The sequence below is a fragment of the Salvelinus alpinus genome, chromosome 13 (genome assembly GCF_045679555.1).
Source record: "Salvelinus alpinus chromosome 13, SLU_Salpinus.1, whole genome shotgun sequence".
In the NCBI taxonomy this organism is placed as follows: domain Eukaryota; kingdom Metazoa; phylum Chordata; class Actinopteri; order Salmoniformes; family Salmonidae; genus Salvelinus; species Salvelinus alpinus.
The window spans coordinates 45816497-45837478 of record NC_092098.1 but is presented as its reverse complement, the minus strand read 5'-3'; the positions used below and the strand labels follow the sequence as shown (position 1 = coordinate 45837478).

The 20982-nt window shown below is 48.6% G+C and overlaps 1 protein-coding gene across 5 annotated transcripts in view; it reads right to left on the bottom strand.

Moving 5' to 3' along the window:
- LOC139537783 (rho GTPase-activating protein 26-like) overlaps positions 1-20982 on the bottom strand; it is a 139253-nt gene that overhangs the window by 69797 nt on the left and 48474 nt on the right. For 4 of the 5 annotated variants that reach the window (XM_071339557.1, XM_071339554.1, XM_071339555.1 and 1 more), the window contains exons 2-4: positions 4772-4867; positions 3625-3686; positions 1926-1997 (exon numbers count right to left, since the gene is read on the bottom strand). In XM_071339557.1, coding sequence (XP_071195658.1) covers positions 1926-1997; positions 3625-3686; positions 4772-4867 — 230 coding nt within the window. Of the gene's footprint in view, positions 1-1925; positions 1998-3624; positions 3687-4771; positions 4868-10730; positions 11204-20982 lie in introns of those variants that run through there. The other variant, XM_071339556.1, reaches the window with a different exon arrangement.

Here is a 20982-nt window from a genome sequence, read left to right as displayed (position 1 = left end):
CTATTTTGTGAAGTGCACCAGTCCCTCCTGCAGCAAAGCACCCCCACAACATGATGCTGCCAGCCCCGTGAAGCGGGGTTGGGATGGAGTTCTTCAGCTTGCAAGCCTCCCCCTTTATCCTCCAAACATAACGATGGTCATTATGGCCAAACAATTATATTTTTGTTTCATCAGACCAGAGGACATTTCTCCAAAAAGCACGATCATTGTCCTCATGTGCAGTTGCAAACCTTAGTCTGGCTTTTATGGCGGTTTTGGAGCAGTGGCTTCTTCCTTGCTGAGCGGCCTTTCAGGTTATGTCAATATAGGACTCGTTTTACTGTGGATATCGATACTTTTGTACCTGTTTCCTCCAGCATCTTCACATGGTCCTTTGCTGTTGTTCGGGGATTGATTTGCACTTTTCGCTTCAAAGTACGTTCATCTCTAGGAGACAGAACGCGTCTCCTTCCTGAGCGGTATGGCGGCTGCGTGGTCCCATGTTGTTTAAACTTGCGTACTATTGTTTGTACAGATGAACGTGGTACCTTCAGGCGTTTGGAAATTGCTCCCAAGGATGAACCAGACTTGTGGAGGTCTAGAATTTTTTTGCTGAGGTCTTGGCTGATTTCTTTTGATTTGCCCATGATGTCAAGCAGAGGCACTGAGTCTGAAGGTAGGCCTTGAAATACTTCCACAGGTACACGTCCAATTGACTCAAATGATGCCAATTAGCCTATCAGAAGCTTCTAAAGCCATTACATAATTTTCTGGAATTTTCCAAGCTGTTTAAAGGCAGTCAGCTTAGTGTATGTAAAATTCTGACCCACTGGAATTGTGATGCAGTGAATTATAAGTAAAATAATCTGTCTGTAAACAATTGTTAGAAAAATTACTTGTGTCATGCACAAAGTAGATGTCCTAACCGACTTGCCAAAACTATAGTTTGTTAACAAGAAATTTGTGGAGTGGTTGATAAACTACTTTTCATGACTCCAACCTAAGTGTATGTAAAGTTCCAACTTCAACTGTATGCAGTGGCTGTGGAATCAGCACAACCTGGACAAAGTCAGTTACCTGCCAAACTGAATGGAAAACTGATCATTTTTGAGTCATCAGTGCATTTCCTAACAATCAGTGGATACGTTAAAATGTAACAGACAAATATGTTGTTTTTTGTCTTTCAAGGCTAAACAGGGATTATAAAATGGCTACATGACCCAATAAGGATTATAATTCCCCTCATAATCACACAATGACCCCATAGTAAGGATTAACAGGACATTTAGAGGGGGGGATTCCCCCAATAGTGTGCAACTGCAGCCAGCAATTCGGGCATCCCATTGGTTCATTCATGAACACCCACCCCCCCTCCTCTTTGCATCCTATTGGTTCATGCATTGCTATTTAGCTAGATAGCACATGGGGTCGCCCCTGCCTCCCGCCTGCTGTGTACAAGAGAAAACCTTACCCGACAGGCAGGACCAAAGGACACTGTCTACCAGTTGTTCCTGCCTCCCGCTAGCACAGCAGGTCGGAGGCTGGGGCAATACCATGTACTAGCTAGCTTGATGGTTACTGACACAGAGTGCTTGCTAGTTAGCAAGCCACCACACAGTGTCGCTCATGCCTGCTATGTACCAGAGTACTCCTTAGGACTAGCTGGCTAAACCAGCAGTTTCCTTTGATCCTGTCTGCCGAACAGCTGCCCTCGCAGTCGTTATCAGAACTGCGGGAAAACAGTACCCATCTTCTGTGGGGTTTATAGGCTGCTGGCATTCAACGGTATTGTGCATTAACGCCACCTACTGTACCGGAGTGCCCCCACCTCCCGCCTGTCCCAACTAATAAAACAATTGCAAAATAAATATTAGTATGCAGGAAAGCCCCGAATTGCGGGCCTCAATTGCACCTTTCTCGGGGATCCAGTCATAATATATCCTTACCTTGGCAGCACTGATCTGCTCCTTCCTGAAGCGCTCCAGCGGCATGATCAGCACATCATTGGCATTTTCAATCTGAGCAGAGATGCAGCAATCAGTCACGACACAGCTGATCACACAGGACCTCACTCCCCTGGACTTTTTCCACATTTGGTTACATTACAGCTTTATTCTAAAATTGAATAAATCAATTTTTTCCCTCATCAATTTACACATAATACCCCATAATGACAAAGCCAAAACAGTTTTTTAGGAGTTTTTGCAAATTTATTAACACCAAAAAATGGAAATCACATTTACATAGGTATTCAGACCCTTTACTCAGTACTTTGTTGAAGCAGTGACTACAGCCTCAAGTCTTCTTGGGTATGATGCTACAAGATAGGCACACCTGTATTTGGGGAGTTTCTCACATTCTCCTCTGCAGATATTTTCAAGCTCTGTCAGGTTGGATGGGGAGTGTTGCTGCACAGCTATTTTCAGGTCTCACCAGAGATATTCAATCGGGTTCAAGTCCGGGCTCTGGCTGGGCCACTCAAGGACATTCAGAGACTTGTCCCGAAGCCACTCCTGCATTGTCTTTCTTAGCTGTGTGTCTTTCTTAGCTTAGTGTCATTGTCCTGTTGGAAGGTGAACCTTCGCCCTAGTCTGAGGTCCTGAGCACTCTTGAGCAGGTTTTCATCAAGGATCTCTCTGTACTTTGCTCCGCTCATCTTTCCATCAATCCTGACTAGTCTCCCAGTCCTTGCCACTGAAAAACATCCCCACAACATGAATCTGCCACCACCATGCTTCACCGTAGGGATGGTGCCAGGTTTCCTCCAGATGTGACGTTTGGCATTCAGGCCAAATAATTTAATCTTGGTTTCATCAGACCAGAGCATCTTGTTTCTCATGGTCTGAGTCTTTAGGTACCTTTTGGAAAGCTCCAAGTGAGCTGTCATGTGCCTTTTACTGAGGAGTGACTTCCGTATGGACACTCTACCATAAAGGCCTGATTGGTGGAGTGCTGCAGAGATGGTTGTCTTTCTGGAAGGTTCTCCCATTTCCACAGAGGAACTCTAGAACTCTGTCAGAGTGACCATCGTGTTCTTGGTCACCTCCCTGACCAAGGCCCTTCTACCCCATTTGCTCAGTTTGGCTGGGCGACCAGCTCTAGGAAGAGTCTTGGTGGTTCCAAACTTCTTCCATTTAAGAATGATGTGTTCTTGGGGACCTTCAATGTTGCAGACATTTGTTGGTACCCTTCCCCAGATCTGTGCCTCGACACAATCCTGTCTCGGAGCTCTACGGAAAATTCCTTCGACCTCATGGATTGGTTTTTGCTCTGACATGCACTGTCAACTGTGGGACCGTATATAGACAGGTGTGTGCCTTTTCAAATCATGTCCAATCAATTGAATTTACCACAGGTGGAATCTAATCAAGTTGTAGAAACATCTCAAGGATGCTTAATGGATGCACCTGAGCTCAATTTAGAGTCTCATAGCAAAGGGTCTGAATACTTATGTAAATAAGGTATTTCTGTTTTTGTTTTTTTATACATTTGCAAAAAAAAATGTTTTAGCTTTGTCATTATGGGGTATTGTGTGTAGATTGCTGAGGGAAAAAATGTTTTAATCAATTTTAGAATAAGGCTGTAACGTAACAAAATTCAAGGGGTCTGAAAACTTTCAGAAGGCACTGAATATCTGACACTCACCATCCGTGTTCTCTCATCCTCCAGGTTCTGCAACACTCCAGCAAACTCCTGTAGAGACTTTGCTGTAGATGGTTAGAGACAGACAGACAGACAGAGACAGACAGACAGACAGACAGACAGACAGACAGACAGACAGACAGACAGACAGACAGACAGACAGACAGAGACAGACAGACAGACAGACAGACAGACAGACAGACAGACAGACAGACAGACAGACAGACAGACAGACAGACAGACAGACAGACAGACAGAGGGAGGGAGGGAGGGAGGTTAACAATAAATAATGAGCCAGTGATCATACTGTACACAATCTAACATTCAACACGTGTGACTTTGCTTGCATAACAAGGTTATTCATTTGAAATCCTAGTTGACATGCTTGCTTTAGACCAGGATGTGTTTTCAACTAGCAAGCAACTGATTGTTCCATCCCTGCTCTAGACCAGGGTTTCTCAAACTCAGTCGCCCCCCCCCACCTGGGTGCACATTTAGTTTTTTGCCCTAGCACATAATATCTGATTCAAATAACCAAGTCAGCATTAAACTTTGATTATCTGAATTTTCTGTGTAGTGCTAGGGCTAAACAACGTGCACTCAGGGGGGGGGCCCCGGGACCGAGTTTGGGAAACCCTAGTTTAGATCTAACCCAGCATGACTGCATTGTTTTGGGTCAGAGTTTTCACTTGAGATGCCACGATCCTGTTCCAACATTTACACGCACTCGACAGAGTAATACTCTCCAAATGGAGTTCAAGTCTTACATTTTAATTCCTACTATAAAAAGGAACCCAAAATATTCCAGGAATGTACTTTTAACAGAATGGCAAGTTTATTGAGGTCCTTGAATTTCATCCAACTTGTCAAGGAACCTAAATGCATTTATAACAGCATTTAGCCCTGCTGGGAAGAAAACTGAAAAGACCAGCATGCTGATCACCAGCCTTCGCTGTGATTCAGACACTAATGACCAGCCTTCGCTGTGATTCAGACACTAATGACCAGCCTTCGCTGTGATTCAGACACTAATGACCAGCCTTCGCTGCGATTTGGACACTGGTGACCAGCCTTCACTATGTTTCGACACTGGTGATGAGCTTATGCTGGTGCTGAGTGTGTAACTACAAGCTTCTCAGGGCGAGCTCACCAATACATATCTCGTCATCCGTTTCTGCGTCTCCTATGCACTGGAACTTAAACTCATTGAGAGACTCTGCAAATTTCCTCTTGGCCGTGGACAGATCTGAAGGGGGACAGAGAGAGGGCAAGTCACGTTAACACAAAGAGGGAGGCGTATGGGCGTCTATAAAAAAGAATGCATGAGGTGTTAAAGGCTCCTTCCTTAGCTATGTCCTCTGCACAGTTTGTGTGTCAACCATTCTCACAGAGAGAGAGGGGGGAAGGGAGAGAGAGAAATTGACCATGCTTGTGTAATTAGCATGAGCCTTTCATGGGGCACACATGTATGATTTGCAGTTGCTTGCCAGTCTGAATAATTTCTAACTGAGGCCCTGTAACTGTCAGGTTTTGGCCAGGACTGTTCAGGTTTTGTTCACTAGATGTCCCCCTTGCACCTTTTTTGTACCTTTTGTTTTTTCTTGCCCTAATTATTGTTTGCACCTGTAAGTCATTCCCTTGTTAGTATTTAACCCTGTGTGTTCCTCAGTTCCTTGCTCAGTGTTTGTATGTTAGCACCCAGCCCCAGCCTTTGTGAACATTTTTCTCTTGTTGAATTTTCCAGAGGTTCTCTGGTTTTGTTCTCGTGTATTTTTGGATTGATCTTTTGAGGTTTGTTTTTTCCCTTGCTGTTTTTACCACTTTGTGGATTTTCTTTTGTATTTTGGAAGATATCTATTTTTTATTAAACCACCATCTCTAGTACTGCTGTGTCTGCCTCATCATCTGGGTTCTGCCAATTATTAGTGACTGTTTCTCGCACCGGGTCCTGACAGAAACACTGAGCCATTAATATGAACCCAGAGGCAGCCAGTACCCAGGACTTTTTTCCCATGCTGTCCCACCACGAGGGGACTGTCCAACGTCACGAAGCTGCTCTGGTTCAGCAAGAGGCCTTACTGGCTGGACATTCTCAACTTCTGTCGGAGATGATGACTTCCATAAAGCAGATTTCTGATCAACTTTCTCCTGCAACCGCTTCTGCTCCAGTTCATCAGATTCAAGTGCCCGTGGCAGTTAACCCCCTGGCTGAACCTCGTCTGCCGCCTCCCCAACGGTTCTCAGGTGATCCGAGGGTTTGTAAGGGGTTTTTCACCCAATGTTCTCTCTCCTTCGAGCTGCAACCCTCGTCGTTTCCCACCGACCGGTCCAAGATAGCATATATCATCACCCTGCTGTCGGAAAAAGCCCTAGCCTGGGCTACTGCTGTGTGGGATGCCCAAAGTCCCTGCTGTGCCAGCTACTCTACCTTTGCTGAAGAATTCAAGCGAGTGTTTCAAGGTCCTACCAGCGGTCCTGACTCAGCCAAACAGCTCCTGACTCTCCGCCAAGGTCGGCGCAGCGTGACGGACTATGCCATCCAGTTCCACACGGTGGCAGCAGCGAGTGGCTGGAACGACGAGGCGCTCACAGTGTGCTTTTTGAAGGGTCTTTCCGACACCATCCAAGATGAACTGGCCACTCGGGAACCACCAGACAACCTCGAGTCCCTGATCAAGTTGGCTTCACGCATAGACCTGCGTCTGAGAGAGAGAGAGCTCAACCGTAGATCTCTCACCCTAGCTCCTATCGGTCCCAGCTCCGAGTCTCCACCTTTATCCTCGCTGACTCCACCGGAACCCATGCAGGTTGGACGCATCTCCCAGGCTGAGAGAGACCGCCGGATGAGGGAGCGATGCTGTCTATATTGCGGCAAACCGGGCCATTTCCTCTCCACGTGTCCCGGGCTCCAGGGAAAACGCACTCTCCCGTGCAGGCCTGGGAGGACTGTAACGGGAAACATAACCTCCTCCCATCCATCCAACTCCCGCCTGCTCATTCCAGTTACCCTTTCCTGGGACAACCACGAGCTTCCCCTTCAAGCCTTGGTAGACTCTGGAGCCGCAGGTAACTTCATGGATGGTGTCTGGGCGAAGGAAAATGGCGTTCCCTCTGAACCTCTAAGTGATCCCATAAGGGTTACTACGTTGGATGGAAGCCCTTTGGGATCTGGACTTGTCACTCGTGTCACTACCCCCTTGCGACTTTCAGTTTCCCAACACCAGGAAGTGATGAACTTTCATCTGACCTCGTGTTCCGAGTTCCCTCTCGTCCTTGGATACCCCTGGCTTCACAGCCATAACCCTCACATCGACTGGTCTGTGGACACTATCAAGCAGTGGGGTCCTACGTGCCAAGCCACTTGTATCTTCCCAAGTTCCCCGAGTTCCCCTCCCGAGTCTCTAGAATCCATCGACCTGTCCCGAGTTCCCGAGTGTTACCATGACCTCAAACCGGTATTTAGCAAACAGAGGGCCACCAAACTACCACCCCATAGACCTTACGATTGCCCCATCGACCTGTTTCCGGGCACATGCCCCCCCAGGGGTCGGATCTTTTCCCTATCTCCTCCCGAACGAGCTGCTATGGATACCTACATCAAGGACTCTCTGGCAGCAGGCCTCATGCGTCCATCCACCTCGCCGGCGGGAGCAGGGTTTTTCTTTGTGGCCAAAAAAGACGGGGGATTACGTCCTTGCATCGACTACCGGGGACTTAATGCCATAACCGTCCGTAACCGCTACCCGCTACCCCTTATGGCCACAGCCTTTGAGCTGCTCCAGGAAGCAGTGGTCTTCACTAAGCTTGACCTGCGGAACGCATACCATCTTGTGCGGATCAAACCCGGTGACGAGTGGAAGACCGCTTTCAACACGCCTACTGGTCACTACGAATACTTGGTGATGCCCTTCGGCCTGACCAACGCTCCAGCTGTGTTCCAAGCGCTCATAAACGATGTGCTTAGGGATATGCTTAACATCTTCGTGTTTGTTTACTTGGATGACATCCTCATCTTTTCGAGCTCCCTTCAAGAACACACTAAGCATGTCAGGCAAGTACTCAAACGCCTCCTTGACAGCCATTTGTACGTTAAGCCGGAAAAATGTGAATTCCATTCCCCCCGAGTACAATTCCTGGGATTTGTAGTGGAACCCGGTCGAGTCCAGATGGACCCCACGAAGGTAGGGGCGGTAGCGGATTGGCCCACCCCCAAGTCCGTTAAGGAAGTTCAGCGTTTCCTGGGCCTCACTAACTTTTACCGCAAGTTCATCAAGAACTTCAGCTCGGTGGCAGCCCCTCTCTCAGCTGTAACCAAGGGTGGCAACACAAGGTTTCTGTGGGGAAGAGAAGCTGAGACGGCCTTCCAAGGACTCAAGCAGCGCATCCTCTCTGCTCCCATTCTGACACTACCAACGGCGGATGAACCTTTTGTGGTGGAGGTAGACGCATCAGAGGTTGGGGTTGGAGCTGTCCTGTCTCAGAGGGGTGAAGACAAGAAGCTTCATCCTTGCGCCTTCTTCTCTCACCGGCTTACCCCGGCCGAGAGGAATTACGATGTGGGGGATCGTGAACTCCTAGCGGTTAAGATGGCATTGAAGGAATGGAGACACTGGCTCGAGGGGGCTTCTCAACCGTTTCAAGTGCTTACGGACCACAAAAATCTGGAGTATATCCAGCAGGCGAAGCGGTTGAACTCCAGACAAGCTCGATGGTCTCTTTTCTTCAGCCGATTTCAGTTTATCCTCACCTATAGACCCGGGTCGAAGAATCTCAAACCGGACGCCTTGTCACGAATCTACTCTCCTGCCATTCGAGAAGATACTGAAATGACTGTCCTTCCGGCCGCTAAGATCGTGGCTCCGATCTCGTGGCAAGTGGAGGATACCGTGAAACAAGCCCAAGCCATCGAACCGGGCCCTGGAGGAGGTCCTGCCAATCGGTTGTTTGTTCCCAAGGCAGCAAGGTCCCAAGTCCTTCTGTGGGGGCACTCCTCTCGCCTCACCTGTCACCCGGGCGTAGGTCGCACCTTGGAGTTCATCCAGCGTAAGTTCTGGTGGCCCACCATAAAAGAAGACGTTGCCACTTTCGTCAAGGCCTGTTCCGTGTGCTGCCAGGGCAAATCTTCTCACCTCCGCCCTCAAGGACTCCTTCACCCTCTATCTATTCCCCACCGACCCTGGTCCCATATCTCATTGGACTTTATTACTGGCCTTCCTCCGTCCCATGGTAATACAACTATCCTAGTCATCATCGACAGGTTTTCTAAGGCGGCCAGGTTCGTTCCCTTGACTAAGTTACCTTCTGCCAAGGAAACGGCTGAGTTGGTGATTAACCATGTGTTCCGAGTCTTCGGCATTCCGCAAGATATGGTTTCCGACAGAGGTCCCCAGTTCGCCTCAAGGTTTTGGAAGGCCTTCTGCCAACTCATAGGGGCCACTGCCAGTCTATCTTCAGGGTATCATCCGGAGTCCAATGGCCAAACCGAGAGGATGAATCAAGAGCTGGAAACCACCCTCAGATGTATGGTCTCCAACAACCCGTCCACATGGTCGTCCTTCATGGTTTGGGCCGAGTACGCGCACAACACCTTGTGCTCCTCCTCCACTGGTATGTCCCCGCACGAGTGTCAGTTTGGCTATGCTCCTCCATTGTTCCCGAACCAGGAGGCAGAAGTCAGTGTGCCTTCAGCCTCGAGGTTCATCAGACGCTGTCGGCTTACGTGGAAGAAGGCCCGTCTTAATCTTCTGCGTTCCTCACAGAGGTACCAACAACAAGCCAACAGACGTCGCCGTCCCGGGCCTACCCTGCGCCTCGGCCAGAGAGTATGGCTCTCAACCAAGAATTTACCGCTACGGGTGGAGTCTCGCAAACTGTCCCAGAAATTCATCGGTCCCTTTAAGGTTGCCAGAAAAGTGAACCCCGTTACTTTTCGCCTGCACTTACCCAGATCCCTTAAAATTAATCCCACGTTTCACATTTCTTTATTAAAACCTGTTGTTTTTTCTCCCCTTATCCCGGCAGGCAGACCTCCCCCTCCGCCCCGTATCATCGGAGGCCAGTCGGCTTATACCGTCCATCGGATACTGGATTCCCGCCGGGTGCAGCGGTCCTGGCAGTATCTGGTGGACTGGGAAGGCTACGGTCTCGAGGAGCGCTCCTGGGTTCCTGCCAAGGACATACTGGACCCTGACCTCATTCGTCAGTTCAGGGTCCTCCACCCTGAGAAGGCTGGTAGGAACGTCAGGAGCCGTTCCTAGGGGGGGGATTCTGTCAGGTTTTGGCCAGGACTGTTCAGGTTTTGTTCACTAGATGTCCCCCTTGCACCTTTTTTGTACCTTTTGTTTTTTCTTGCCCTAATTATTGTTTGCACCTGTAAGTCATTCCCTTGTTAGTATTTAACCCTGTGTGTTCCTCAGTTCCTTGCTCAGTGTTTGTATGTTAGCACCCAGCCCCAGCCTTTGTGAACATTTTTCTCTTGTTGAATTTTCCAGAGGTTCTCTGGTTTTGTTCTCGTGTATTTTTGGATTGATCTTTTGAGGTTTGTTTTTTCCCTTGCTGTTTTTACCACTTTGTGGATTTTCTTTTGTATTTTGGAAGATATCTATTTTTTATTAAACCACCATCTCTAGTACTGCTGTGTCTGCCTCATCTTCTGGGTTCTGCCAATTATTAGTGACTGTTTCTCGCACCGGGTCCTGACAGTAACCTTGTACTTTTTCATAAATACTGAATGGCTCAGCATATCAAGGAAGCTCTCGCCTCAGGAGTGAGACCTCAGAGCTGGCTATAAAACACCAATGGCTTCAGAGTTTGCTCTCGTAAACTGAGTCGCAATGTGTTGCTGGCATCAAAGCCACCAAAGTATGAAAACACTATGGCCATAAATAGCTGTACATTGAGATCTCTGTACATCGAGATCTCTGTGGTCAGACTGGTAACCTGATCATGTTTCACTTCTTCTGAAATGACTCAAATGAGGCATTAGAGTTTTGGCCAAGTTGTTTCTCTGTAAGGGCAGTGTTAAAGACTGTTGGAGAAGGATTAGGTGAGTGACAGGTGGCCAACAGTGCTTTAGAGTCTAGGTGAACCAAACACCCTGTCACACACACCACACGGCAGGCAGTACGGTGCAGCAGGCCTGTCATGTCATGTGTCCTTCTCGTCTCCTCTTCTGTCAGGTTTTCCACACATTTCTCCAGAATGTCCCTCACTGGAACTCTTCACTTTATCTCTCTCTCTGTCTCTCTCGCTGTCTCACACTCTGTCTCGCTGTCTCTCTGTCTCACTCTCTGTCTCTCCTTGTGTCCAATCATCTCAACTCTTTAGAGACAACTCCTCTCCTGACTGAGTTTAGACTCTCTCGTCACATTGTAAAGATGACATGAACAGATCTATAGCAAAGCATGGTGACATACCACCTGACTCGAGATGTGTATTTGTATTTATTATGGATCCCCATTAGTTCCTGCCAAGGCAGCAGCTACTCTTCCTGGGGTTTATTAGGGATCCCCATTAGTTCCTGCCAAGGCAGCAGCTACTCTTCCTGGGGTTTATTATGGATCCCCAATAGTTCCTGCCAAGGCAGCAGCTACTCTTCCTGGGGTTTATTAGGGATCCCCATTAGTTCCTGCCAAGGCAGCAGCTACTCTTCCTGGGGTTTATTATGGATCCCCATTAGTTCCTGCCAAGGCAGCAGCTACTCTTCCTGGGGTTTATTATGAATCCCCATTAGTTCCTGCCAAGGCAGCAGCTACTCTTCCTGGGGTTTATTATGGATCCCCATTAGTTCCTGCCAAGGCAGCAGGTACTCTTCCTGGGGTTTATTAGGGATCCCCATTAGTTCCTGCCAAGGCAGCAGGTACTCTTCCTGGGCTTTATTAAGGATCCCCATTAGTTCCTGCCAAGGCAGCAGGTACTCTTCCTGGGGTTTATTATGGATCCCCATTAGTTCCTGCCAAGGCAGCAGGTACTCTCCTGGGGTTTATTAGGGATCCCCATTAGTTCCTGCCAAGGCAGCAGCTACTCTTCCTGGGGTTTATTATGGATCCCCATTAGTTCCTGCAAAGGCAGCAGCTACTCTTCCTGGGGTTTATTATGGATCCCCATTAGTTCCTGCCAAGGCAGCAGCTACTCCTCCTGGGGTTTATTATGGATCCCCATTAGTTCCTGCCAAGGCAGCAGCTACTCTTCCTGGGGTTTATTATGGATCCCCATTAGTTCCTGCCAAGGCAGCAGCTACTCTTCCTGGGGTTTATTAGGGATCCCCATTAGTTCCTGCCAAGGCAGCAGCTACTCTTCCTGGGGTTTATTAGGGATCCCCATTAGTTCCTGCCAAGGCAGCAGCTACTCTTCCTGGGGTTTATTATGGATCCCCATTAGTTCCTGCCAAGGCAGCAGCTACTCTTCCTGGGGTTTATTATGAATCCCCATTAGTTCCTGCCAAGGCAGCAGCTACTCTTCCTGGGGTTTATTATGGATCCCCATTAGTTCCTGCCAAGGCAGCAGCTACTCTTCCTGGGGTTTATTAGGGATCCCCATTAGTTCCTGCCAAGGCAGCAGGTACTCTTCCTGGGGTTTATTATGGATCCCCATTAGTTCCTGCCAAGGCAGCAGCTACTCTTCCTGGGGTTTATTAGGGATCCCCATTAGTTCCTGCCAAGGCAGCAGCTACTCTTCCTGGGGTTTATTATGGATCCCCATTAGTTCCTGCCAAGGCAGCAGCTACTCTTCCTGGGGTTTATTAGGGATCCCCATTAGTTCCTGCCAAGGCAGCAGGTACTCTTCCTGGGGTTTATTATGGATCCCCATTAGTTCCTGCCAAGGCAGCAGCTACTCTTCCTGGGGTTTATTATGAATCCCCATTAGTTCCTGCCAAGGCAGCAGCTACTCTTCCTGGGGTTTATTATGGATCCCCATTAGTTCCTGCCAAGGCAGCAGGTACTCTTCCTGGGGTTTATTAGGGATCCCCATTAGTTCCTGCCAAGGCAGCAGGTACTCTTCCTGGGGTTTATTAGGGATCCCCATTAGTTCCTGCCAAGGCAGCAGGTACTCTTCCTGGGGTTTATTATGGATCCCCATTAGTTCCTGCCAAGGCAGCAGGTACTCTTCCTGGGGTTTATTATGGATCCCCATTAGTTCCTGCCAAGGCAGCAGCTACTCTTCCTGGGGTTTATTAGGGATCCCCATTAGTTCCTGCCAAGGCAGCAGGTACTCTTCCTGGGGTTTATTATGGATCCCCATTAGTTCCTGCCAAGGCAGCAGCTACTCTTCCTGGGGTTTATTAGGGATCCCCATTAGTTCCTGCCAAGGCAGCAGCTACTCTTCCTGGGGTTTATTATGGATCCCCATTAGTTCCTGCCAAGGCAGCAGCTACTCTTCCTGGGGTTTATTAGGGATCCCCATTAGTTCCTGCCAAGGCAGCAGGTACTCTTCCTGGGGTTTATTATGGATCCCCATTAGTTCCTGCCAAGGCAGCAGCTACTCTTCCTGGGGTTTATTATGAATCCCCATTAGTTCCTGCCAAGGCAGCAGCTACTCTTCCTGGGGTTTATTAGGGATCCCCATTAGTTCCTGCCAAGGCAGCAGCTACTCTTCCTGGGGTTTATTATGGATCCCCATTAGTTCCTGCCAAGGCAGCAGCTACTCTTCCTGGGGTTTATTAGGGATCCCCATTAGTTCCTGCCAAGGCAGCAGGTACTCTTCCTGGGGTTTATTATGGATCCCCATTAGTTCCTGCCAAGGCAGCAGCTACTCTTCCTGGGGTTTATTATGAATCCCCATTAGTTCCTGCCAAGGCAGCAGCTACTCTTCCTGGGGTTTATTATGGATCCCCATTAGTTCCTGCCAAGGCAGCAGGTACTCTTCCTGGGGTTTATTAGGGATCCCCATTAGTTCCTGCCAAGGCAGCAGGTACTCTTCCTGGGGTTTATTAGGGATCCCCATTAGTTCCTGCCAAGGCAGCAGCTACTCTTCCTGGGGTTTATTATGGATCCCCATTAGTTCCTGCCAAGGCAGGAGCTACTCTTCCTGGGGTTTATTAGGGATCCCCATTAGTTCCTGCCAAGGCAGCAGGTACTCTTCCTGGGGTTTATTAGGGATCCCCATTAGTTCCTGCCAAGGCAGCAGGTACTCTTCCTGGGGTTTATTAGGGATCCCCATTAGTTCCTGCCAAGGCAGCAGCTACTCTTCCTGGGGTTTATTATGGATCCCCATTAGTTCCTGCCAAGGCAGCAGCTACTCTTCCTGGGGTTTATTATGAATCCCCATTAGTTCCTGCCAAGGCAGCAGCTACTCTTCCTGGGGTTTATTATGGATCCCCATTAGTTCCTGCAAAGGCAGCAGCTACTCTTCCTGGGGTTTATTAGGGATCCCCATTAGTTCCTGCCAAGGCAGCAGGTACTCTTCCTGGGGTTTATTATGGATCCCCATTAGTTCCTGCCAAGGCAGCAGCTACTCTTCCTGGGGTTTATTAGGGATCCCCATTAGTTCCTGCCAAGGCAGCAGCTACTCTTCCTGGGGTTTATTATGGATCCCCATTAGTTCCTGCCAAGGCAGCAGCTACTCTTCCTGGGGTTTATTAGGGATCCCCATTAGTTCCTGCCAAGGCAGCAGGTACTCTTCCTGGGGTTTATTATGGATCCCCATTAGTTCCTGCCAAGGCAGCAGCTACTCTTCATGGGGTTTATTATGAATCCCCATTAGTTCCTGCCAAGGCAGCAGCTACTCTTCCTGGGGTTTATTAGGGATCCCCATTAGTTCCTGCCAAGGCAGCAGGTACTCTTCCTGGGGTTTATTATGGATCCCCATTAGTTCCTGCCAAGGCAGCAGCTACTCTTCCTGGGGTTTATTATGAATCCCCATTAGTTCCTGCCAAGGCAGCAGCTACTCTTCCTGGGGTTTATTAGGGATCCCCATTAGTTCCTGCCAAGGCAGCAGCTACTCTTCCTGGGGTTTATTATGGATCCCCATTAGTTCCTGCCAAGGCAGCAGCTACTCTTCCTGGGGTTTATTAGGGATCCCCATTAGTTCCTGCCAAGGCAGCAGGTACTCTTCCTGGGGTTTATTATGGATCCCCATTAGTTCCTGCCAAGGCAGCAGCTACTCTTCCTGGGGTTTATTATGAATCCCCATTAGTTCCTGCCAAGGCAGCAGCTACTCTTCCTGGGGTTTATTATGGATCCCCATTAGTTCCTGCCAAGGCAGCAGGTACTCTTCCTGGGGTTTATTAGGGATCCCCATTAGTTCCTGCCAAGGCAGCAGGTACTCTTCCTGGGGTTTATTAGGGATCCCCATTAGTTCCTGCCAAGGCAGCAACTACTCTTCCTGGGGTTTATTAGGGATCCCCATTAGTTCCTGCCAAGGCAGCAGCTACTCTTCCTGGGGTTTATTATGGATCCCCATTAGTTCCTGCCAAGGCAGCAGGTACTCTTCCTGGGGTTTATTAGGGATCCCCATTAGTTCCTGCCAAGGCAGCAGGTACTCTTCCTGGGCTTTATTAAGGATCCCCATTAGTTCCTGCCAAGGCAGCAGGTACTCTTCCTGGGGTTTATTATGGATCCCCATTAGTTCCTGCCAAGGCAGCAGGTACTCTTCCTGGGGTTTATTAGGGATCCCCATTAGTTCCTGCCAAGGCAGCAGCTACTCTTCCTGGGGTTTATTATGGATCCCCATTAGTTCCTGCAAAGGCAGCAGCTACTCTTCCTGGGGTTTATTATGGATCCCCATTAGTTCCTGCCAAGGCAGCAGCTACTCCTCCTGGGGTTTATTATGGATCCCCATTAGTTCCTGCCAAGGCAGCAGCTACTCTTCCTGGGGTTTATTATGGATCCCCATTAGTTCCTGCCAAGGCAGCAGCTACTCTTCCTGGGGTTTATTAGGGATCCCCATTAGTTCCTGCCAAGGCAGCAGCTACTCTTCCTGGGGTTTATTAGGGATCCCCATTAGTTCCTGCCAAGGCAGCAGCTACTCTTCCTGGGGTTTATTATGGATCCCCATTAGTTCCTGCCAAGGCAGCAGCTACTCTTCCTGGGGTTTATTATGAATCCCCATTAGTTCCTGCCAAGGCAGCAGCTACTCTTCCTGGGGTTTATTATGGATCCCCATTAGTTCCTGCCAAGGCAGCAGCTACTCTTCCTGGGGTTTATTAGGGATCCCCATTAGTTCCTGCCAAGGCAGCAGGTACTCTTCCTGGGGTTTATTATGGATCCCCATTAGTTCCTGCCAAGGCAGCAGCTACTCTTCCTGGGGTTTATTAGGGATCCCCATTAGTTCCTGCCAAGGCAGCAGCTACTCTTCCTGGGGTTTATTATGGATCCCCATTAGTTCCTGCCAAGGCAGCAGCTACTCTTCCTGGGGTTTATTAGGGATCCCCATTAGTTCCTGCCAAGGCAGCAGCTACTCTTCCTGGGGTTTATTATGGATCCCCATTAGTTCCTGCAGAGGCAGCAGGTACTCTTCCTGGGGTTTATTAGGGATCCCCATTAGTTCCTGCCAAGGCAGCAGGTACTCTTCCTGGGGTTTATTAGGGATCCCCATTAGTTCGTGCCAAGGCAGCAGCTACTCTTCCTGGGGTTTATTATGGATCCCCATTAGTTCCTGCCAAGGCAGCAGCTACTCTTCCTGGGGTTTATTATGAATCCCCATTAGTTCCTGCCAAGGCAGCAGCTACTCTTCCTGGGGTTTATTATGGATCCCCATTAGTTCCTGCCAAGGCAGCAGCTACTCTTCCTGGGGTTTATTAGGGATCCCCATTAGTTCCTGCCAAGGCAGCAGCTACTCTTCCTGGGGTTTATTATGGATCCCCATTAGTTCCTGCCAAGGCAGCAGCTACTCTTCCTGGGGTTTATTAGGGATCCCCATTAGTTCCTGCCAAGGCAGCAGCTACTCTTCCTGGGGTTTATTATGGATCCCCATTAGTTCCTGCCAAGGCAGCAGCTACTCTTCCTGGGGTTTATTAGGGATCCCCATTAGTTCCTGCCAAGGCAGCAGGTACTCTTCCTGGGGTTTATTATGGATCCCCATTAGTTCCTGCCAAGGCAGCAGCTACTCTTCCTGGGGTTTATTATGAATCCCCATTAGTTCCTGCCAAGGCAGCAGCTACTCTTCCTGGGGTTTATTATGGATCCCCATTAGTTCCTGCCAAGGCAGCAGCTACTCTTCCTGGGGTTTATTATGGATCCCCATTAGTTCCTGCCAAGGCAGCAGGTACTCTTCCTGGGGTTTATTAGGGATCCCCATTAGTTCCTGCCAAGGCAGCAGGTACTCTTCCTGGGGTTTATTAGGGATCCCCATTAGTTCCTGCCAAGGCAGCAGGTACTCTTCCTGGGGTTTATTATGGATCCCCATTAGTTCCTGCCAAGGCAGCAGGTACTCTTCCTGGGGTTTATTATGGATCCCCATTAGTTCCTGCCAAGGCAGCAGCTACTCTTCCTGGGGTTTATTAGGGATCCCCATTAGTTCCTGCCAAGGCAGCAGGTACTCTTCCTGGGGTTTATTATGGATCCCCATTAGTTCCTGCCAAGGCAGCAGCTACTCTTCCTGGGGTTTATTAGGGATCCCCATTAGTTCCTGCCAAGGCAGCAGCTACTCTTCCTGGGGTTTATTATGGATCCCCATTAGTTCCTGCCAAGGCAGCAGCTACTCTTCCTGGGGTTTATTAGGGATCCCCATTAGTTCCTGCCAAGGCAGCAGGTACTCTTCCTGGGGTTTATTATGGATCCCCATTAGTTCCTGCCAAGGCAGCAGCTACTCTTCCTGGGGTTTATTATGAATCCCCATTAGTTCCTGCCAAGGCAGCAGCTACTCTTCCTGGGGTTTATTAGGGATCCCCATTAGTTCCTGCCAAGGCAGCAGCTACTCTTCCTGGGGTTTATTATGGATCCCCATTAGTTCCTGCCAAGGCAGCAGCTACTCTTCCTGGGGTTTATTAGGGATCCCCATTAGTTCCTGCCAAGGCAGCAGGTACTCTTCCTGGGGTTTATTATGGATCCCCATTAGTTCCTGCCAAGGCAGCAGCTACTCTTCCTGGGGTTTATTATGAATCCCCATTAGTTCCTGCCAAGGTAGCAGCTACTCTTCCTGGGGTTTATTATGGATCCCCATTAGTTCCTGCCAAGGCAGCAGGTACTCTTCCTGGGGTTTATTAGGGATCCCCATTAGTTCCTGCCAAGGCAGCAGGTACTCTTCCTGGGGTTTATTAGGGATCCCCATTAGTTCCTGCCAAGGCAGCAGGTACTCTTCCTGGGGTTTATTATGGATCCCCATTAGTTCCTGCCAAGGCAGCAGGTACTCTTCCTGGGGTTTATTAGGGATCCCCATTAGTTCCTGCCAAGGCAGCAGGTACTCTTCCTGGGGTCCAAACACATAAAAGAAAGATAAAACAGTACATCATATAACATTGTTACACCGCTACATGTCTTTAATACAAAATGTATAATACCACTATACAACAATATTACAATGTGTGCGTATGTTATCATGTACAGTGGGGAGAACAAGTATTTGTTACACTGCCGATTTTGCAGGTTTTCCTACTTACAAAGCATGTAGAGGTCTGTAATTTTTATCATAGGTACACTTCAACTGTGAGAGACGGAATCTAAAACAAAAATCCAGAAAATCACATTGTATGATTTTTAAGTAATTCATTTGCATTCTATTGCATGACATAAGTATTTGATCACCTACCAACCAGTAAGTATTCCGGCTCTCACAGACCTGTTAGTTTTTCTTTAAGAAGCCCTCCTGTTCTCCACTCATTACCTGTATTAACTGCACCTGTTTGAACTCGTTACCTGTATAAAAGACACCTGTCCACACACTCAATCAACCAGACTCCAACCTCTCCACAATGGCCAAGACTAGAGAGCTGTGTAAGGACATCAGGGATAACATTGTAGACCTGCACAAGGCTGGGATGGGCTACAGGACAATAGGCAAGCAGCTTGGTGAGAAGGCAACAACTGTTGGCGCAATTATTAGAAAATGGAAGAAGTTCAAGATGACGGTCAATCACCCTCGGTCTGGGGCTCCATGCAAGATCTCACCTCGTGGGGCATCAATGATCATGAGGAAGGTGAGGGATCAGCCCAGAACTACACGGCAGGACCTGGTCAATGACCTGAAGAGAGCTGGGACCACAGTCTCAAAGAAAATCATTAGTAACACACTACGCCGTCATGGATTAAAATCCTGCAGTGCACGCAAGGTACCCCTGCTCAAGTCCAGGCCCGTCTGAAGTTTGCCAATGACCATCTGGATGATCCAGAGGAGGAATGGGAGACGGTCATGTGGTCTGATGAGACAAAAATAGAGCTTTTTGGTCTAAACTCCACTCGCCGTGTTTGGAGGAAGAAGAAGGATGAGTACAACCCCAAGAACATCATCCCAACCGTGAAGCATGGAGGTGGAAACATCATTCTTTGGGGATGCTTTTCTGCAAAGGGGACAGGACGACTGCACCGTATTGAGGGGAGGATGGATGGGGCCATGTATCGCGAGATCTTGGCCAACAACCTCCTTCCCTCAGTAAAAGCATTGAAGATGGGTCGTGGCTGGGTCTTCCAGCATGACAACGACCCGAAACACACAGCCAGGGCAACTAAGGAGTGGCTCCGTAAGAAGCATCTCAAGGTCCTGGAGTGGCCTAGCCAGTCTGCAGACCTGAACCCAATAGAACATCTTTGGAGGGAGCTGAAAGTCCCTATTGCCCAGCGACAGCCCCGAAACCTGAAGGATCTGGAGAAGGTCTGTATGGAGGAGTGGGCCAAAATCCCTGCTGCAGTGTGTGCAAACCTGGTCAAGAACTACAGGAAACGTATGATCTCTGTAATTGCAAACAAAGGTTTCTGTACCAAATATTAAGTTCTGCTTTTCTGATGTATCAAATACTTATGTCATGCAATAAAATGCAAATGAATTACTTAAAAATCATACAATGTGATTTTCTGGATTTTTGTTTTGGATTCCGTCTCTCACAGTTGAAGTGTACCTATGATAAGAATTACAGACCTCTACATGCTTTGTAAGTAGGAAAATCTGCAAAATCGGCAGTGTATCAAATACTTGTTCTCCCCACTGTATGTGTGTGTCTGTACCTGTGTGTGTGTCTCTTCACAGTCATCGCTGTTCCATAAGGTGTATTTTTATCTGTTTTTAAATCTAATTTCACTGCTTGCATCAGTTACCTGATGTGGAATATAGTTCCATGTAGTCATGGCTCTATGTAGTACTGGACTTGGGGATTGTGACCTCTGGTGGCATGTCTTGTGGGGTATGCATGGGTGTCCGAGCTGTGTGCTAGTAGTTTAAACAGACCTCTTGTGGCATGTCTTGTGGGGTATGCATGGGTGTCCGAGCTGTGTGCTAGTAGTTTAAACAGACCTCTGGTGGCATGTCTTGTGGGGTATGCATGGGTGTCCGAGCTGTGTGCTAGTAGTTTAAACAGACCTCTTGTGGCATGTCTTGTGGGGTATGCATGGGTGTCCGAGCTGTGTGCTAGTAGTTTAAACAGACCTCTGGTGGCATGTCTTGTGGGGTATGCATGGGTGTCCGAGCTGTGTGCTAGTAGTTTAAACAGACCTCTGGTGGCATATCTTGTGGGGTATACATGGGTGTCCGAGCTGTGTGCTAGTAGTTTAAACAGACCTCTTGTGGCATGTCTTGTGGGGTATACATGGGTGTCCGAGCTGTGTGCTAGTAGTTTAAACAGACCTCTTGTGGCATGTCTTGTGGGGTATACATGGGTGTCCGAGCTGTGTGCTAGTAGTTTAAACAGACCTCTTGTGGCATGTCTTGTGGGGTATGCATGGGTGTCCGAGCTGTGTGCTAGTAGTTTAAACAGACCTCTTGTGGCATGTCTTGTGGGGTATGCATGGGTGTCCGAGCTGTGTGCTAGTAGTTTAAACAGTGCATGTACCTGAGCACACAGAGGTACCTGGACTGCTTATCGCAAATGTCAAATATAGCTAAGTGCCCATTTGGGGATGTCTGATTTCTGAGAGCGGGGTCACGGCCAAGGTCACGGCCAGGGTCTGCCATTATCAACGGTGACCCTGGAGAAATTAGGGCTAAGTGCCTTGCTCAAGAGCACCTCGGCAGAATGTTCACCTTGTCGACTCGGGGATTTAAAATAGCAACCTTTCGGTTACTGGCCCAAAGCTCTAACCACTAGGCTACACATACATAAATAATATGAATCACCTCTGCAGCCAGTTGGGTTTTTGCAAAGAGATCTCTTGTAAAAGGTGCTCTAACTCAATCCCAGCCAGGGCAGAGGAAAACTTGCCTGGCTACCCAGACTCCTTGCTCCAGCCAAATGCTACGCAACACCCTCGGCCAGAGCCAGAACACACATGGGTAATT